Here is a 20380-nt window from a genome sequence, read left to right as displayed (position 1 = left end):
AAAGTAATGTCACCCCAGAGTCGAAAACAACTGGTGCTTGCACAGGGGATTACCTTTACCTTTTTTCTTTTTACCTTTTTTCTCAATTTGAGCCTATATATTTGCTTTTTCTGCAAGCAAGAATGGGGGGGAAATGAAAAGAAAAATGTTGGGGGATACATTATAGCAAAGAGAAGAAATATTGTGCTGTGTTGCAGAAAATAATGGCGAAAAGGTAAAGAAATGAATGGAAAAGGTTAATAATAATAATGATAATAAATTTTTATTTATACCCCGCCCTCCCCGCCGAGGCAGGCTCAGGGCGGCTTACAAGACGTGATATAAAATATCATGATATAACAATAAAACAGTATACATCAATACAAGTAATATAAATAAATACAATATAAGTTAACATTAAAATATCTCCGGGCAATCTGGGCAAGGGGGCGCATATAGATGTTAAATAACATCGGAGAGAGAACTGCCCCCTGGGGCACCCCACAGTTAAGTAGGTGCCTCTGAGACAGCTCTCCTCCAATCGCCACCTTTTGTCCCCGACCTTCAAGGAAAGAGGAAAGCCATTGCATGGCTAACCCCTGAATCCCTGTGTCGGCGAGGCGGTGGGTCAGCAGCTGGTGATCAACCATATCGAATGCTGCCGATAGGTCTAGCAACAGCAATACCACCACACTGCCTCGATCCAGATGTCGCCGGAGATCATCCATGAGAGCGACTAACACTGTCTCCGTCCCGTGGCCCGGGCGAAAGCCAGACTGAAAAGGATCTAAGGTGGAAGTTTGATATAATATTTTTGTTACTTCTTGAATAAAGGAAGCTGCCCTCTTTTCTCAATGACTGAATGTCGACAGTGGTTAACATGTAAAAGCAACACATTTGGAATACTGCTTCCGAACCACCTTGTTCCACATTTAAACAGTGTTTTAAAAGTTTCTTTCTCCTGATTTAGCTAGCATTAACAGTACCAGAGGCAGTTTGCTGTAGTGGTTAAGTGTGCGGACTCTTTATCTGGGAGAACTGGGTTTGATTCCCCACTCCTCCACTGCACCTTCTGGAATGGCCTTGGGTCAGCCACAGCTCTGTCCTTGAAAGGGCAGCTGCTGTGAGAGCCCTCTCAGCCCCACCCACATCACAGGGTGTCTGCTGTGTGGGAAGAAGATAAAGGAGATTGTGAGCCGCTCTGAGATTCGGAGTGGAGGGCGGGATATAAATCCAATATCTTCATCTTCTTCATCTACCACCTTCTAAACCCCGTGAAAGTCAACTCTGTTTAGGATGCTACTAAAAAATGCATTATTAAAAGTCATCATGAAGCCATCAGCAATTCCAGAGAAGAGTTCTGGGATAAAACCAGAAAGAATATCCCCTATGGAATTCGGGGAAAGGCTTACAGATTTCATGATGGATTCTAGTTCTGTCTGGCTGACCCATCTCAAAGCACTGCAAGGTGAGGGGGCAAAAGGGAAGACAGCATGATGAGTAGTGCCCACCTGCAGACACAACGGTTTCCACACCGGTCCCATTGATGAATGCCCTCTTGATGGTCTGCGTGCGGACATCGGACCAGTAGATCCGCCTCTCCATGGCATCATAGTCCACCACGGTGACGTTGTCAATGTCAGGGACAGTGAAAGAGATGATGTAATTGTAGTAAGGATTGTCAATGTCAACTCCCCTTATCTCCATCTGGCGGGCGTACAGCAGGAACTTCCTAAATTCTACAGAACGAGACAAAGCCCGGGAAGACATGATGAAAACTCACACCAATAAAAGATGTCAATGATTAAGAAAAGGGTTTTTAACTGGAGAGAAGAGTAAAGATTCTAGACTGGTTATCTGATGAATGTCCACATGGACAAAGAGGCCATATAAACACAACGTTATTCTAAATTCCATTATTCTCTTCAGAGAACGCACATCTGGAACTCCCCCCTTTCATTTACCATAGCATGTAGTGTTGTCCTTGTCCAGTTTCATGAGGTGAGGGCAGGCACAGGAGAAGGTGCGGTTGTAATTGATAAGACAGAGGTGAGAGCAACGGCCTTTGCCTCCGTTGGCTTCGCATGGGTTGGGAGCTGGAACAGAAAGGAAACAGGTTAAGATCTTCCTGATCCTGTGAGAAACACAGAGCTTATTCTCAAGAGGGTTGCAGTGACAGAGGGTAAGAGAAAAGGGTGAAATCTACAGCCTACAATAGTGGTAGCAGAAAAATATCAAGTCACAGGCAGCTTATGGCCAAAGTTTCTTCTAAACTGTACTAGGGGGTGCTGGCACACAGATTTTTTAAAAGGCTGCTCACAGATTTCTGATCTCTGCTCACAAGGCGTTTTTTTTCCCTCCATTGGAAAAACAATGGAGAATGGGGGCACCTATTTCCGGGCTCCACTGAATTGGACCCCGTGGTCCAATCTTTTTGAAACTTGGGGAGGTTTTTGAGGAAAGGCACCAGCAGCTGTGCTGCAAAATTGGTGCCTCTGCCTCAAAAAACAGCCAGAACCCCAGATATCCTCAGAATGATTCTTCATTATAGCCTACAGGGCCAAATAATGGCCCCCATAGGCTACAATGGAGCCAGAAAAAAAACCATTTTCCTGGAATGTGTAGGAGGGAGTACACCTGGCCTCAGGTATTTTGAATAAAAATAAAATGGAACAGACACAACTGCATCTGTCAGTATAATCCCAAACAGAGTTCTAAACTCACTATTTTCAATGGTGTTCAGAGGGTGTAACTTTGTTCAGGATTGCACTGTGTGCCTCTAAAGGAAAAGAGCTTTATGCCTAAAAGTTCGCTTTTAGAACTTTTTGAACTAAGGTTCTAAATAGGTTCAAGGCCCAACAGGCAGATGCACAGAGACCCTGAAGCCCAAATACCTACTCTAAAAACCAGACAATCTATTCACAAAGAATCCTGAGAACCATAAAGTATCTATCAATTGCTATCCACTCTACTTCCTCTAGTCCAAAAGCCTCCCAATTGCTCCAAAAAAATCAAGGGTGGAAAAATGAACTATTCCTCAAGGATCAGGCAAGGAGACACCACTGTTACATACGCTCTTGCTACCCATGGGCTTGTCAAGCATGGTGAAATTCCATTGATAATTGATTGTTACAGGGTCCTTCCTAACACTGGTTTGCAAAGTATCATGGAGGACCAAGCTTTGCTAGCTTTGTTATTCTTTCCCCTCCCCCTTCTTGCTTTATTGCGTGAAAAGCAGAAGTAGTGAGAAACGAAACTAACTTGAGAAGAAGTAATCAGCACCTTCCCATACATTCCTGGTAGGGAGTGTGACACATCTGGGGAAAGCAAGGACAGAGTCCTGATAACACTATGAGAATGTAGACATTTATGATAGTTTATGTGTGAGAGCTATCCCATGCCCCCACCCTTTGGAATCCTTTTGAAGTAAGCCTTAAAAGTATTGTATCAATGTATTTGCAGCATTACTCTCAAGAATCTGTTACATTGAAAGTATCGGTTTATCAATAAATGTAGTTTTGTATCAACTTCGACTCGTCATTGAAACCGCATGCTTGACAGGGCTCTTAAGGAAATATAAAGTCTTCTAGCCTGGGTCAAGTGTGAGCACAGCTTCAGCTTCCTTCCTCCACTTCCCATGATCCTCTAGGGTGTTCCCCTCCTCTCCCTCCCCACCCACATCTCACCTAGTGGCTGGCGAGAAGGATGATAGACCTGCAAATCAAAGGGCTGTGTGTTGGTTCTTTGCACAACAGTGACATCGTGGCCGGTCCACTTGTTGGCCTTGGCCAGGGTGTTTGTGCGCCAGTCGGTCCAGTACACCTCACCACCGTAGAGCGTGACAGCAAAAGGATGAGACAGGTACTCATGCCCTCGCAGCACCTCGATGTGGCCTGAGCCGTCATAGAGGGCAGAGTAGATGGCGTCTGACCTGTGAAGGAATAGTATACGTTATTGTGTCTTCAGAGGCAGCCAGGGTGCTGGAAAAAGAAAAAGGGTGCAGAAAAAGCAAGCAACCAGAAGAAGCTGCTTGCATCTTATCAATGGAAGTTCAGGTAGCATATGAAATTCACTGCCACAGGAGGTGGTGGCGGCTACTAGCATGGACAGCTTCAAGAGGGGATTGGATAAACATTTGTAGCAGAGGTCCATCAGTGGCTATTAGCCACAGCGTATTGTTGGAACTCTCTGGGACAGTGATGATCAAATTCTTGGTGCTTGGGGGTGAGGGGTACAGGTTCTAGTGTCCTGGCCCCACTGATGGACTTCCTGATGGCTGGGTTTTTTGGCCATTGTGTGACACAGTGTTGGACTGGCTGGGCCATTGGCCTGATCCAACATGGCTTCTCTTATGTTGCCAGGCTGGCATTTTCCCAACTTTGCCAGGTCAGGCAACTGGCCCGTTTCCTCTCTAGCCCTGACCTTGCCACAGTGATCCACTGACTCTGCTTGCTCAACCCTTCTGCAAAGTTTACTAAGAGGTGGAGGGTAACCCTTACTTCTCAGATCCTGCGAAACTTATCAGTTAAACCAGCACTGGAACAAGGAAAGAGCAGCCAAGACAAGTCAATGCAGTCTCCTAGCTAGATCTATGTTTTCCTTCTTCCTTTCATTCCACCCAGTTCCTGCACAGCCAAGTCTTGTAAAGGATCAGCCATGTTAGTCAAATTAAAACGCCAAACTTGTCTTTCCTTACATTTCTCTAACTCTTTTCCACACTGTTCTTCTCCTTCATTTTGCTCTCTTCCTTTCACGATCTGCCACTCATCCATCTCCACTTCTAATTTTTCTCTCCCCTTTTTCAGTCTCAGACCTTCAGCGGCATCTGGATCAAGGCGGCTCGGCGGTGCTGATGCTGTTAGACCTATCGGCAGCGTTCGATACGGTCGACCATCGGTTGCTGGCCTGCCGTCTTGCCGATGCAGGGATTCAGGGGCTGGCGTTGCAATGGCTTTCCTCTTTCCTCGACGGTCGGGGACAAAGGGTGGCGATTGGGGATGAACTGTCCCAGAGACACACGCTTGATTGCGGAGTGCCTCAAGGGGCGGTACTCTCCCCGATGTTATTTAACATCTATATGCGCCCCCTTGCCCAGATTGCCCGAAGGTATGGGTTGGGTTGTCATCAGTATGCTGATGACACCCAGCTCTATCTACTTATGGACGGCCGGCCTGCCTGCGCCCCAGAAAATCTGGACCGGGCGTTACAGGCAGTGGCTAGGTGGCTTAGGCTGAGCGGGCTGAAGCTGAATCCGGCGAAGACAGAGGTCCTTTGCTTGGGTCGTTATGGCCCGGGAAGGGAAATCTCCCTGCCAGTTTTTGACGGGGCGCCGTTGACAGCGGCGCACAGGGTCAAAAGTCTGGGGGTACTATTGGAGCCTTCATTGACAATGGAGGCTCAGATAGCAGCCACTGCCAAGTCTGCATTTTTTCATCTTAGGCGGGCGAGGCAGTTGGCCCCTTTCCTGGAGCACGACGACCTAGCAACGGTGATTCATGCCACGGTCACCTCGAGGTTGGACTACTGTAATGCCCTCTACATGGGGCTACCACTGTGCCGAACCCGGAAACTGCAGTTAGTGCAGAATGCCGCTGCCCGGCTGCTACTAGGGCTCCCAAGATGGGAGCACATTCGGTTGGGGCTTCGGGATCTGCACTGGCTGCCAATAACATTCCGAGTCCGGTACAAGGTGTTGGTCATTACCTTTAAAGCCCTATATGGCCTAGGACCTGCCTACCTTAGGGACCGTCTCTCCCCACACGTTCCCCAGAGAGTACTACGATCGGGCTCACAAAATCTGCTAGTAATCCCCGGGCCAAAGGAGGCCCGTCTGAAATCCACCAGGGATCGGGCCTTCTCGGTAACGGCGCCTTACTGGTGGAACCATCTGCCGGAAGAGGTGAGGGCCCTGCGGGACCTAGGGCAGTTCCGCAGGGCCTGTAAGACAGTCCTCTTCCGGCTGGCCTACAACAACTAACTGACACTGAGAATTTCTGGATGGAATTAGAATGCATTTAACAGACCGCTGGTTTTTATGTTTTTATGTTTTATTAATTACTGTTTTAATCCTTATTATGTAAATGTTTTTAAGATAAACTTATGTAAGTTTGTGTGTTGTGAGCAGCCCTGAGCCGCTTCGGTGGGAAAGGCGGGATATAAGTCGAAATATAAGTCGAAATATAAATAAATAAATATAAGATCCTTTTCACCCATTCTGGTTGGCAATGTAGATCACATTTAATGGCAGTACAGCAGCAAAGCTTTGTTAATATTATGAACAGAAGGAATTAATATTTATCCATAATTTATTGAAGTGGTAAAAGAATGCTTCCTTCCTCCACCCATGGTACTGCCTCCCTACATGATCCCAGATTAGCTAAGATATATTATTATGCAAATTCTTAATACCAGGGCTTTTTTGTAGCAGAAACTCCTTTGCATATTAGGCCACACCCCTCTTATGTAGCCAATCCTTTAAGAGCTTACAGGGCTCTTCTTATAGGGCCTACTGTAAGTTCTTAGAGGATTGGCTACATCAGGGGTGTGTGACCTAATATGCAAAGGAGCTCTTGCTGCAAAAAAAAGGCCCTGCTTAATACACAAAGGAACAGCATGCTGCAAAAACAAACAACTTCAGACAATAGCTAGTGCAGCTCGACTACCAACCTGGCATCAATCCACAAAATGCGCTTCTCCAGGTAGTCAACCGTGAGTCCATTAGGCCAGCCACCTGAGCCGGTTTCCTTGTGGATGACGCGTCGTCCCTCGCCGCTCATGGAAGCTGCTTCAATGCGGGGCAGACTGGCATCCCAGTCAGTCCAGAAAAGTATCCTGGGGAGGAAAAGGGCATGCATAAGACGGGCAACATCCTTCTCCACATGCAGGATCAGAGCTTTACATTCTGCAAGAGCGAATGGCATTTTCTCACCAAAGATCACAAAACTCTTGTGAGCTACCAAAGATCACAAAACGCTTGTTAGCTACCAATCTTCAATCATTATACTTTCCTAGGGTTACGTTTATAGGAACAAAGGCAAACAGAAGGAGACACCCCCTGTATGAGTTGTCTGGAAAAGGGATGCTTTATCTCTGCAGCATCTGCAAAGTCTTTGTGCACAGGACAATAGGCTCAACTTTTCCCTCACAAGGGAGGGTCACTATCAGAGAAGTTATGCATTCCATATATTTGCTGTGCTTCGCTTTTAACAAAGACAGACATTCTCTCCATGTAGGTCACAGCCAGCCTGGGAAGAGCAGAGGTGGTCCTTTGTTCCAGTAACATTCCTACAAACCAGTTTCTGGCAGGAACGTACTTCAAGAACACTCAGCTGGTTTCCCTATATGTACTGGGAGATGCACACAGGGAAAATAACAGTGATTCTCAGCCTCTTCCCTTCAATGCCATACCCATCTCGCGGGTCCAGTGCAATGGCACGGGGATGCTCAATGTCACCAGCCAGCAGGGTACTCCTCATGGTCCCATCCAGTTTGGCCACCTCAATCTGGTCCAGGTTGCTTTCGACCCAGTAGATGTTGCCGGCGATCCAGTCTACAGCGAGTCCTTCTGGTGTGGCCAGACCATACTGGATCACCACCTCAAAGCTAGTTAAGGCTGCGGGGAAGACAACAAAAATAGGTGACATCAAGGTGATTTCAACAGGTGATTTCAAGGCAAGACACAAACAGAGGTGGTTTGCCATTGTCTGCCTCTGTAATGACACTAGACTTCTTTGCTTGTCTCCCACCATGACTGACCCTGCTTAGCTCCTGAGATCTAAAGAGATTGGGCTAGTAATGGCCACCCATGTAAGGGCATTTGCTAATGTATCTTACACCCAAAACAGCATCCCCTTAGAGCATTCAGTTACACTGTGGTCCGACACACAATTTAAGTCAGTGCTAATGGAGAGCCATTTGGTGTAGTGGTTAAGTGTGTGAAGTCTTATCTGGAAGAACCAGGTTTGATTCCCCACTCCTTCACTTGCACCTGCTGGAATGGCCTTGGGTCAGCCATAGCTCTCGCAGGGATTGTCCTTGAAAGGGCAGCTTCTGGGAGAGCTCACTCAGCCCCACCCATCTCACAGGGTGTCTGTTGTGGGGAAAGAAGATAAAGGAGATTTTAAGCCGCTGAGACTCTACGGTCTTCTTCTTCTTCATGTGGTTTGTACTAGCAAGCAACCACCACTAGCACTGTGTGCTTTGCACTCCTGGTATCACTGCACACTGTGAAATTTTGTGTCCTACTTGTAGCTTTCCATCATACTCAGATCAATAGCTCATAAAACAGGGACTAAGCTTAGTGCAAAGTTGCTTAATGCTATGCTTGGTGCAAAGTTCCTTAATGCATTTTGTGGATTGATCCAGTGAGCTGAATTAGTTCCAAGAGATGTGTAGGAGAATCAGCTAAGGCATTCCTTTCACATACTTATTTCCCTATGGTAAAATATTAGCTTCTCTTGAGACTGGTACCTTGATCCACTGCTTAGGGGTTGGTGTTAAATGCCCATATGTAACCAAAACCAGAACCCTTTTAATACATTGATGAGAGGAAGCAAATGCAATGCTTGCCCAAGTCCTGGGACATTTAGCAAGCTATCTGTGATCCAAAAAGGACCAAAGAAAGATAAAATTCAGTTTTGCTCGGGAGTGCCATGGCAGGAGACCATGCTCTGACTTTAACCAGTCAAGCCCTGACCCCCATGACAAAGTTATCTCTTCCTTGACATCTACACTGAAAGTGCTGCTGTATTGACTAGCAGTTCTGCCTCCACACGGCCAGGACACTTCCTAGCTGCCCCCGGCCACCCTGAGATCTCCCGTGGTCTCCACCTATCTGGAATCACCAACCTTTCCGAGGCCCTTAATCGGGTTAGGCTCAGATTGTTGCTGAGGCAGCTGCCAGGCTGTAATTATCATTAGGGAAGCCGCGGGAATGCTAATTAACTCCCACATAATGATCAACATTTAAAAGAAAGAAGGTATCATTACCAAAGGGACTGAATGCTGCTGCTTAGGATGGAAGAGACACAGAGAGGGGAGGAGGAGAGTCAGGCATGGGCTGATGCTGATGAAGTTTTATCCCCCGCACCCCTCCTCACTTCGCTTCCCTTCCCTCACTCCCAAAAGATATTCCCATTGGCTGGCCGTATGGATCTGATAACTTCAAATTAAGAAGAAGGAGAGGAGAGAAGAGATTGGATTTATACTCCTCCCTTCACTCGGAGTCTCAGAGCAGTTTACAATCTCTTTTTCCCTTCCTCTCCTCACAACAGACACTCTATGGGGTAGGTGGGGTTGAGAGAGCTCTTCTGCGGACTGCTCTTGAGAGAGCAGCTCTTTCAAGAACTGTGACTGACTCAAGGTCACTCAGCAGCTGCATATGAAGGAGGGGAGAATCAAACCCAGTTCTCCCAGATTAGAATCCATGCACTTAACCACTACATCAAAATGCACCCGATTTAGGAAGACAGCCAAGAGGACAGACACTCAGAAGGTTAGGATTCCTCTGGGCCTTGTCTAGACTAGAGAATACCAAATGGGGTCTTGGCCTATATTCAGGATCCAGGGTGGCCAGACGGTGGCTCTTTCACACATACTGTGTGCTCTCAAAGCCCCCACGGCCCCATTGGCCAGCTTTGTCTCTTTAAATCACTTCTCCGAGTTGCTTTCTTTCCACCTCTCCCCCCATCTCTTTTCCTTCCTTTCTCTCCTTGCAGCTCTCAAACATCTGACATTCATGTCTTGTGGCTCTCAAACATCTGACGTTTATTCTATGCGGCTCTTACATTAAGCAGCTTTGGCCATTCCTGTTCTGGATGATGCTCTTGGATGCTTAGGAGCTAACAGATATAATGGAATTGTAATCAACTGAATAAGGCTGTAAGAAGATGGCTAAGATGGAAGCAGGGAACAGGAATAATGCCATCAGCTTATCAACCCTTCCTTCTCTATATTCCATAACAAGAGAGGTTGTGTTCAGTGGCATTTTATGGGGAACATCCTGTATCCATCTCTGAGATGCTTTTTTCCCTCCTGTCAAGTCACAGCTGATCTATGGAGAGACCCAATGAGGTTTTCAGGCAAGAGATACTCAGAGGAGGTTTGCCATTGCCTGCCTCCATGTTGTGACCCTGGTATTGCTTGGTGGTTTCCCTTCCAAATAACGACCAGGGTCGACCCCGCTTAGCTTCTGAGATCTGACTAGCCTGGGCTATTGAGGTCAGAGTGAGATACTATTTAGGTGGCATTAATAGGTAGCTTTTGACTGTCAGTTCTGAAGGGTTTAAGGATGTAGACATCAGGCGTTGCTTTCAGAGGGTTTCTAGTTAGAAAAAAACCCTACCTTTGCACCATATATTTAGTAACACTCGTCTGCCTTGTTTGACGATAATGTCTCATTGAGCTGGATTGAAACGGAAGCCCTGCTGCGCCTCAAGTTAACCGGCTGCCTATTACCAAGCACAGATTAGAAATGCTAATCTAATCATCCCCCGAGAACATTTGTTCTCCGCCACTGGGGCTCAGCCTATTACCTATTTATTTATTTAACTTGGAGAGCACTCCAAGAACCTGCCTGTTGTAAGACATACCACATGCCACGAAATCGGCTTTTGGCACCAGGGTGCAGATAGGATTTTTGTCTTCTCTGTTCTTTTGCTTTTAAAAAACATGACCCTTACAAGCTGGACTTTTAGGAGCACAAACAACCTCTTTTATTTTTTGCTCAGGGCACTGGGTTATGGGTCTGTGATCAGGCCAGACCACCTACTAGTTAGGTTATCACCTAGGGTGCCGACAGTCCAGGGTGGCAGAACTGGAAGCACTGTGCCCTCCCCCCATCTCTCGGAGTCTCCAAGAGGCATGGGCAGTGGGGCTTTCTTATTGTTTTTTTTGCACCCTGGGGTGCAAAAGCAGGAAAAAGATCCCCCCCATGCCTCTCGGAGTCTCCAAGAGGTGCAGGCTGGCGGGGCAACCCTTTCTCTGGGGTCAGGCCACAGTGGCGGCCCAATCTCTCCATTCTATCCTATGGGCTCCTGTGTGTGTGTGTGTCACTACGGGGGGGGGGGGGGAGTAGTTAGCCTTGACTTGGATGCCAAGCAGTCTAGGTCTAGCCCTGTCTGTGATGCATGGAATACTGATGCTGCTGACATTGATCTGTTATGCCCTAGTACATCAACTATATCAGGGATGTCAAACATGTGGCCCGGAGGCTGAATCAGGCCCCCAAGCAACTGGCTGCTATCTGCTTCCTTCTCCCTCACTCTTGCTCCCGTCTGCATCACAGCTTGTTTTGCCAGGCTTGCTCAATTGCACAGGAGCTACAAAGCAAAACCTGTATTTTCTCCATTGGCTGAGGCTCCTTCCTTGGGGAGGAAGGGGGGGAGGCAGAATTTGCTTTGCCAGGCTCCCTCAATCGCACAGCGGAGCTACTGAGCCAAGCCTTTCTCCCTTCTATTGGCTGAAACTCCTTCCCCTCCTGGAAGGAAGAAGCCAGAACTTCCTTTGTCCAGTTCCCTGAATCCCATGGGAGAAATTCAAATAAAGCACCTTTAAGACCAACCAGGGCTAATATTTTATGCATGTTTTAAAGGGTTTTTAAAAAAATCTTTAATTGTGTTTGTCTGTGTCCTTTATAAAGTTTATATCTTTGCTACCTAATCTTAAATAGATACACAGATGGCCCAGCCTGACAAGGTCTCATTTATGTCAGATCCGAGGCCCTTTCAAAAGAAGCTAAGGACAAAGAGAAATGTGGAGCTGTGCTTGATCCCTGGAGATAAGCAGAGCAGAGCCATATTGAAACTATATCCCTTGGTGAGCTGCCTGAAGAAGGATTCTCTGAAAGTGGACAGAAGCAGCAGTCCAGTTAATTGCAGCCGCTTTGGTTTGGAAACTGCAATCACACCCGCATTGGTGAATTGGACTTCAGGAGGTCCTACAAATGAAGAAAAACATCATATATTGTAAAATGGACTGTGAAATAATTTCAAATTAATGTGGAAAATATTGTGATTTAAAATATTGTTTAAAATATTGTTTTCCATATATATTAGTTAAAGCTCTCACGGAGTGTTCTCTTAAAGGTCTCATTTATGTCAGATCCGGTCATAACAAATTAGTTTGACAGCCCTGAACTATATGGTCTTCAGGCTGCCACCTACAGATTGTTCCCCCACTTAAGTTGGCCTGCCTGGCATCCCGTAGGGCCCATTCCTTTGCCATCGTAGCTCCCACTCTGTGAAATAGGCTCCCTGGAGAGGCGAGGGAAGAGCTGCAGGCCAATACCTCTGGAAGCACTGCAAGGCCATTGTATTATTTATGTATTTGGTTGTTTTTGTACATTTATAGTCCACCCTTTCCCATAAAACAGCCCCATGGCGCAGAGTGTTAAAGCTGCAGTACTGCAGTCCTAAACTCTGCTCAAGACCTGAGTTCGATCCCCGGTGGAAGCTGAGTTTTCAGGTAGCCGGCTCCAGGTTGACTCAGCCTTCCATCCTTCTGAGGTCGGTAAAATATTGTTTTTTATATTAGTTTGCTGGGGGGAAAGTGTAAATGACTGGGGAAGGCAATGGCAAACCACCCCGTAAAAAGTCTGCCATGAAAACATCGTGAAAGCAACGTCACCCCGGAGTCAGAAACGACTGGTGCTGGCACAGGGGACCTTTCCTTTCCTTCCTTCCCCATAAAGGGCTCAGGGCAGTTTCCAACAAGCTAAAATGTTAAAACCAACAGTAAAACATCAAAATAGTTAAAATAATTAAGCCAATAAATTAAAATTAATTAATTAAGACGGCATGGATGGTATGAGCACATGGGGCATAATTATCATGGGTAGCCTAAGTTGCCCAAAGATGTCAACAGTATTGGCCCTCATTGAAGTGGTAATCATTCCTGGGAGGCCAGTTAGATGGTATAATAGGATGAGGACGTCCGCTTGCCTCAACCACAGACCTGGCGGAACAGCTCCGTTTTACAGGCCCTCCGGAATGGTAACAAATCTGGAAGGGCCCGAATCTCTACAGGGAGCTGATTCCACCAGGTCGGGGCCAGGGCTTTTCACAAGATATGAACTGCAGGCATGTTTTTTGGAAGTGAGGGGTTTTAATCTATTTGTTTCAAATGGGAAGTGTTTGGCTGTGATGCGCAAGCTACCTTGAGCCACAAGAAAAGGAAGAATATAAACTATTTTAAGAATAAATAGATCATGAACAAATCTACAATGCTTGCACTTGACAAGCCTACGACTGTGTTCATAATGCAGAGGCATGGCATAAAAATAGAAATATTAAAATACTGCATCTTCTAACTTTTTTTGGGGGGGGGGAGAGGGGGGGCTGTCAAGTTACAGCTGACATGGCAATCCCATAGTATTTTCAAGGCAAGAGACTTCCAAGGTGATTTTCTATTGTCTGGCTCTGCAGAATGACCTTGGACTTCTGTGGTGGTCTCCAAGCACTAATCAGAGCTGACCCTACTCAAGTTCTAAGATCTGATGAGATCAGGCTAATCTGGGCCATCCAGAGCAGAGCTCAAAGGGGTACAGCTGCAAACATTTGCATGTCACATGTAATTTTCCTTGTGCGAACCTAATTGAACTGTTTGTCCTTAGAATTTAAGCGAAGACTGACACTGCTGGGGAATAATTCTTGGATGCTTCTTGGATGCTTATATCAGCAAGGGAAGAACCTAGCAGAAGCACTCCTTCTTGTAATCACTAGCAAGCCCTGATCTGAAAGGAATGTGTCGTGTCCCCTCCTAAAGAACACAGAGAAACGCAGCATGGCTCCATTTTATGCCCCTGCTGTGGTCATCCTGAAAGCTCACCTCCGTTCTCGTGGAGCTTCCCCCGGTATATCTTGTCTTCCACCACATCAGTCCAGTAGAGGGAGCTCTGATTGAGATGGAAGTCCAGAGCAATGGTGTTCCGCAAGCCCGGCACCAAGACACTGTAATCTCCTTTGTGCAGGTCGATACGCCGGATCTCATGGCGGTTGGAGAAGATGATGAAAGGCTTAAAGGGGTCTGAAAGCAAGAAGGAGATGTGTATTACTGTCCCCCACCATCACACTTTCATGGGTCTTTGAGCACAAAGCTGTGTTCTGACAGCAATCCTATATGCTTCAAAAAAACCAATACCAGAAAGGGCTGTAACTCTAGGTCTTAGAGCGTGCTTCTTTTCCCAGCCCTGGTATTTGCCTTACTTAGCTCAGACCTCTCTCGCAACAAACATTAATATGACTGAAGTGCCAGGTTCCCAATGCCAATCATAAAAGAAGCACAGTCAGGTCCAACTATAGACAAAGAAGGGGATTCCTCAGGTATGTAGAATGATATGACTTTGCAAATAAGGATGGCCAAACTTGCTTAACGTAAGAGCCACATAGAATAAACGTCAGATGTTTGAGAGCTGCAAGACATGAACATCAGATGTGGGTGGGAGGGAGGGAAGGAAGGAAGGAAGATGGAGAGGGAGTGAGAGGTGGGAAGAAAGCAACTTTAAACGCAATCTCCAAGCTGCTTGCTGGCTTGGCAAAGCAATTTAAACAGAGAAATGCCTTCTCCAAGCCAGCTGTGGGAGGCTCCGAGACCCACACAATATGTGTGGAAGATATTTCTTTGGCCATCCCTGTTGTAAATGAATCAAAAGACAGCCCCTTCTCCTGGGCAATGGTGTAATAGGGACTGAGAGCATTCCAAAAAGCATGGGATTGGAGAGTTGATTAAAGTAGTGGGGGAGGGAGGAAATAGTGAAATTAGCTTACTCAAATCCTTGATCGTTTATAGAACTCTGGAGGGGTTAGGTGGGGAAGCAGAATTTCCAAATTACTGATGCCCCTCCTTCATAACAAGCCCTCCTGGCTTGTCGTCACCATTGTCTAACTACAGAGTTTAATAACTGCCAGGGCTTTTTTTGGTAGAACAAGCCCAGCAGGAACTCATCTGCATATTAGGCCACACCCCCTAGCATCACCATTGTTTTATATAGAGATTTTTGCAGAAAAAATCCAGCAGTAACTCCTTTGCATATTAGGCCACACCCCAACACCAAGCCAGCAGGAACTGCGTTCCTGCTCGATAAAAGCCCTGATAACTGCTATATTGAAATTGTCCATGAGGTCGCTTTCCTTTTCCCAATTCACATTCCTGGTTTGCATGAACATTGCTTCCCACAGTCGATTGACCAGAACCCTAACTTGATGGGCCTCATTCTTCAGCATGAGAAAAAGAAATGGCTTGCTGCAAATGAAATGCAATTTTTAAAAATCTGCCCCCTGCCCCAATTCTTGTCCTCCCCGGGGCACTGGGAACAGAGCAGGCTTTCTGGTGCCTGCCAAATGCAGCTCTGTAGAACGAGGGCAAGTCCTTAAAGGATGGGAACACTGCTGGAAGGAACTTACTTCATTCTCTCCCCCCATCACTTTTCATTCTCCATTTAAGTTTCTCAAAAAAAGAGGGGGGAGGACTTTGGCTAAACCTGATAGCCTTCTTGCATGTTCAACAGGTATGAAAGATCCTAAGTAGCACTGTTAAGTAGCACTGGGTGAGCTTTTTACCCTGCTTCTCCCTGAAATCCAACAATCTGTTTCTTTTCCTCGTTTTAGGAACTTGGGAGCAATGTTCCCTCTAAGCTGCAGAGTCTTGCGAGCAAAAATTCTACTTTGTGAGCTACTGGCATTAAAGTTGTGAGCTACTGCACAAATTATTGTGCTCTGGGGTCATCCTTCCTGAGTTGAGACAAAAATGTGTGAGCTGGAGGCTCACGCTAACTCAGCTTAGAGGGAACACTGCTTAGGAGTCTGTTTTGCTTCAAGAGATATCCAATTAGAAAAAGAGCAGGAAGGGAAGTTCTGCAAAAAAGAAATTCACTCTGCAGCTGCTCAAAGGCAGGCAATGTCTTCCCAAGCCTTCCAGTCCTCCTGCTAGAGCACCACGCCTGCGGTGTGCAACATTAAAGAAATAATTTTTAAAATCCCTGCAAGGGCCGAAGTTACAAAAATCCCTGCAAGGGTTGAAGGGGTGCATAGAGGTGTAACATACAAAAGAGAAGTAGAAGAGCAATGAAGAGTAATTTGTCTTTGGAAAGAAAAAGCGAATAAGAGGAATCAGTGGCTATGTCTAAAAAAGGGGGGGATTTTAGAAAAAAAAATTCCTCTTAACAATGCTAGTCCTAGGCTACACCCCAGGGGTGGCCAAACTCGCTTAATGTAAGAGCCACAAAGAATAAACATCAGATGTTTGAGAGCTGCAAGAGAGAGGAGTTTTAGCTACATCAGGGATGTGTGGCCTAACATGCAAAGAAGTTCCTGCTACAAAAAAAGCCCTGGCATGCCCATTGCTCCATCCCATCCAAAGTGACCGATGTTTGTGTGCAAGCCTCATCTTATACTCACCCAAGCTGCGGCAGCTCTCGCCGTCAGGCTCCAGCATCCATCCCTCGTAGCAAGAGCACTTCACGTTGTATTTGTCCTGCTCGCACTTCTGGCTGCACTTGAGGTGCTTGGCACAGTAGCTCTGGATCTGGCAGGTCTTATTGTCGGCGCCCAGCTCCATGCCCAAAGGACAAGAACATGCAATGCCCTCGCCCGGTGCGACTGTGCAGTTGTGACTGCAGCCCCCATTGTTCAGAGAACACAGGTCTGTAGGAGATGAGACACACAACAGAGAGTCACAGTCACAGAACCTTTATTGGCATAACAGTAGCAAAGGAAGCAGAAAAGTTAGTTAATTTAACATTCTAAACAGACTTCTCCTGTAAGCAAAGCAAAGGGAGTTTGCCACTGCTTCGATGGTTTCAGCCTTATTTGAGGCTAGTAAAGTCTATCTCACTTTCATCAGATTTACCCTCCAGGGATTGCAATATAGGGTCCAAGTAAGAAGCATGTAAATCACAGTAGAATCTACAGGATAAAAGTACATGGTCCATTCCTTCAACCCACAGGTACAGCGCCTCTCCAAGAATGGTATTTTTTTAAAAATCTCCCATAGAACATGGCAGAAGGAAGCACATAAAAGTGGGCCAACATAATCCTGCATGGGGCAGTTGGCTTGGACTAGATGGCCTGCAAGGCTCTTTCCAACTCTGTGATTCTATGATTCTATAACAGAGAAGAAGAAGCATTTACCTGTACCTGATGTTCATCTAGGTTTTCTGTGCAGTCCCACACTGGGGACTGCGCACATGCAGACCACGTATGGCAAAAAGAAAAGATCTTGTCATGAAGCACATGCACGGTCCCCAGTGTGGGACTGCACAGAAGGTGAAGATGAACCACCCACAGCAAAAAGCCACAGGACCATTTCAAAGCACAACACAAACCCTGATCGATTTGTTCAGCAGCTATTCCAAAAGGGCAAAAGAGCAGCCTTCGCTGCTCTCCTGAAAGTGAAGTGTAAGCCTCCTGGTGAAATTCTCTGGACAAGCCACTGACTGGCTGCCACAATTTGGAAGGTTCTAGACTTGATTGCTACCTGCCACAGTTCAGATGGCCGAAGCACACACAGCAGGGAACAAACACTTCAGATGATTGCTGCACTTATTAGTTGCATGAAGAACTCTTGAAAGAAGTTTAGAGATTGTGGTAAGGTGTGATCTTTATTTCTAGATTTTTACTCTGCATTTCCAGGTACCTCAGAGATGGTTACAAAGCCCACTAAATAATCAATAATATCTTAAGAACATGGATTTTTTAAAAAATCAACCTACTGAATATTCCACATACAGATCTGAAAGCTTGTCTAAACTGATAGATCATTTTACATTGATTTTTGAAGAGTTGCTGAAAGCTTGTCTAAACAGATAGATCTTACATTGATTTTTGAAGAGTTGCAGAGCTTGGGTCTCAAACAGCATCTGGTTCTGAACAATCAAGCAAAGCCCACGTAACAGGCCGTGTTTCATTCCTCCACTGATCACACCTCACAAACAGACTTCTAAATCTTAATGAGGCTCATTTGGAAAGTGAAAGAAAGACCAGAAAGTATGAAGTTGGTCCCTGAAACTCATAAGGCCTGGGCCAATGTAAAGTTTGTCAGGTCACAACATTTTTTTTAAATTGACATTTTAAACCAAATACTTTGTACAATGAAAAAGATAATTTCACTTATTTGCACAGAAAGTGGTGCAAGTTCTTGGGACAATCTAAAAACCACCTATATCTACTGTTCAACACAGCCTTAGGGTGGAGATCAAAAATCCACACTGTGGGACTATGCACAAACTGCAAGTGATTTTTTTCTACAAATCTGGGGGAACACTCGGATTTGCAAACGCTCCAATTTTAAACCCTTCAAAAAGGAGAAACATCGGCATGTATTCTATCACTCAGCAACATTTGAAGCCTTCCTTAAGACCAAACAGCCCAAGTTCTCTCAACTTCAGTGGCTCTTAAGGTCTCAAGAAAAGCTTCAGATTTTGCTGAAAGGAACGGTAGGATATGTTCATGCCAGCGTACACATCAGAACTAAACAAAAACTGCCCACAAGATTTTGTGAAACCTCAACAGCAACCTGGCCACAGTGAGCTGATAATGGGGAGGGGAGAGAGACTTAGCGCAGAAAGTATATCCTATGCAGGGGTGGAATTCTAGCAGGAGCTCCTTTGCATATTAGGCCACACACCCCTGATGCAGCCAATCCTCCAAGAGCTTACAAGGCTCTTTTTTGTAAGCTCTTGGAGGATTGGCTACATCAAGGAGGTGTGGCCTAATATGCAAAGGAGCTAGAATTCCACCCCTGATCCCATGCATTTTCTACGAAAGCCCATCAGGTGATTAAGAGGGGGGCTGAGTTTCCTGCTAGAAGAGCAGATCCCTGATTACCTGGCTGGCATAGAAAAGGCTTATTACAGCAGAGGTGGAGAACGATGGAATGATCACCCCTCTGTGAGTCCTCAAGGCTTCTCTTCTTGTATCCTGTAGCTCAGAAATTCTCTAATTCCTAATATGAGATGGCTGATGGTGCGTAAAACACTTCCTTCAACACTGAGTCAACAACATTCTCGAAGGCAACCATCTTCACAGTTATTTCAGATATTCAAGGGCATATTCTCATTGCTTGGTTCGTAACTCATAACTGAGGGACTATCACCTCTGATATGTCACTGGAAGGGTGCTGCGCTGCACTGGTAACAATGCTCTGGGGATCCCTGGCCCTCAGGAGAGATCCAGCCATCCTCAACCAGGGCAGTCCCACACTCACCACACAGTTTCCCTTCATCAGAGCCATCCCCACAGTCGTCGTTGCCATCGCACAGCTTCTCAGGAGGCAGGCAGATCGATGTGTTGTTGGCACAGGTGTGTGACGGTGGCTTGCACACCAGCGACTCACAGTTCTCCTCGTCAGAGTTGTCCTCGCAATCACTGTCCCCGTCACACACCCAAGCCTTGCTGATGCACCGGGCTACAAGGTGAGGCGAGGAAAGCAATGTTAGAAACAGCACAGAGAGAGGACACAAAATCTGGCAAAAATGTGATGCTCGAATATAGAGAACATGATACTGAGGTACTAAAATAGGCATCAAAAACATGCTGTTTTTGTGACAGTGAAAATTCCCATCCTCCCCCCACTCCAAAAAAAAAATGACTGGCTGAACAGGTGAAATGGTACAGAATGTTCACAAACATTCCAACTTCTTGGGATGGGTAAAGCCATCTTAATATATATGATACAGCTTCTGTGAGGGAAGCTGTCAATTTAAATGGAATTCAAATCAAACACTTGCCCCAAGAACAAAAGTATGGTGGTGATTATGTTTTTTTTTTAATTGGTGGATTTGCATCCTATTTCTTCTCCCCAAAGGGAACTCAAAGTGGAAGGGAGGGCCAGCTGAGGTTATGTAAGTTTTATGTAAGAAAACTGAGGTTATGTAAGTTTTAATAAGATATAAGAAATATATAAATTTTAGTAAGCTAGAGTACTTTTGTTCCAGACTCCACTGCACATGAATCAAGTAATAGGCACAGTTATCAAAGGCAATACTCCAAGCTGTGGAGTCTTGTGAGCAAAAATTCTGCTTCATGAACTACTGGCATTAACGTTGTGAGCCACTGCATACATAAGTTTGCTCTGGGGCCTTCCTTACTGAGCGGAGACAAAAATGTGTGAGCCGATGCGAGCTAGCTCACATTAACTCAGCTTAGAGGGAACACTGATCACAGGCATGAACGGTGATGTAGTATATCACAGCCAAATTTATATTGCAGGTGTGTGTGGCAACTCTCAGCATAATTGTTATATGTATAACTAGTCTGATGGTTAGGGGATACAGACCAGAGACTCAACTGAAGATCTTAATGCACAAGGGAAACCATGTGGGGCACATGTCGCTTACTAAGATATGACTGCCCCCTATCGATGAATTACTACATGGTGCCAAAGCAGAACTGTGCTAGCCAGGGGAAGA

The 20380-nt window shown here is 45.9% G+C and overlaps 1 protein-coding gene across 6 annotated transcripts in view; it reads right to left on the bottom strand.

Annotated features, from left to right (window-relative positions):
* The window catches only part of LRP1 (LDL receptor related protein 1), a 518071-nt gene that overhangs the window by 134715 nt on the left and 362976 nt on the right, over nucleotides 1–20380 (bottom strand). For all 6 annotated transcript variants that reach the window (XM_060252267.1, XM_060252262.1, XM_060252264.1 and 3 more), the window contains 8 exons: nucleotides 19177–19377; nucleotides 16371–16616; nucleotides 13804–14001; nucleotides 7387–7591; nucleotides 6646–6810; nucleotides 3666–3910; nucleotides 1944–2075; nucleotides 1491–1718 (listed from right to left, as the gene is read on the bottom strand). In XM_060252267.1, the coding sequence (XP_060108250.1) occupies nucleotides 1491–1718; nucleotides 1944–2075; nucleotides 3666–3910; nucleotides 6646–6810; nucleotides 7387–7591; nucleotides 13804–14001; nucleotides 16371–16616; nucleotides 19177–19377 (1620 nt within the window). The remainder of the gene's footprint in view (nucleotides 1–1490; nucleotides 1719–1943; nucleotides 2076–3665; nucleotides 3911–6645; nucleotides 6811–7386; nucleotides 7592–13803; nucleotides 14002–16370; nucleotides 16617–19176; nucleotides 19378–20380) is intronic.

Source organism: Heteronotia binoei, chromosome 13 (assembly GCF_032191835.1).
Source record: "Heteronotia binoei isolate CCM8104 ecotype False Entrance Well chromosome 13, APGP_CSIRO_Hbin_v1, whole genome shotgun sequence".
Lineage (NCBI taxonomy): Eukaryota > Metazoa > Chordata > Lepidosauria > Squamata > Gekkonidae > Heteronotia > Heteronotia binoei.
The sequence above is the reverse complement of the archived record's forward strand: the minus strand, read 5'-3'. Positions and strand labels throughout refer to the sequence as shown.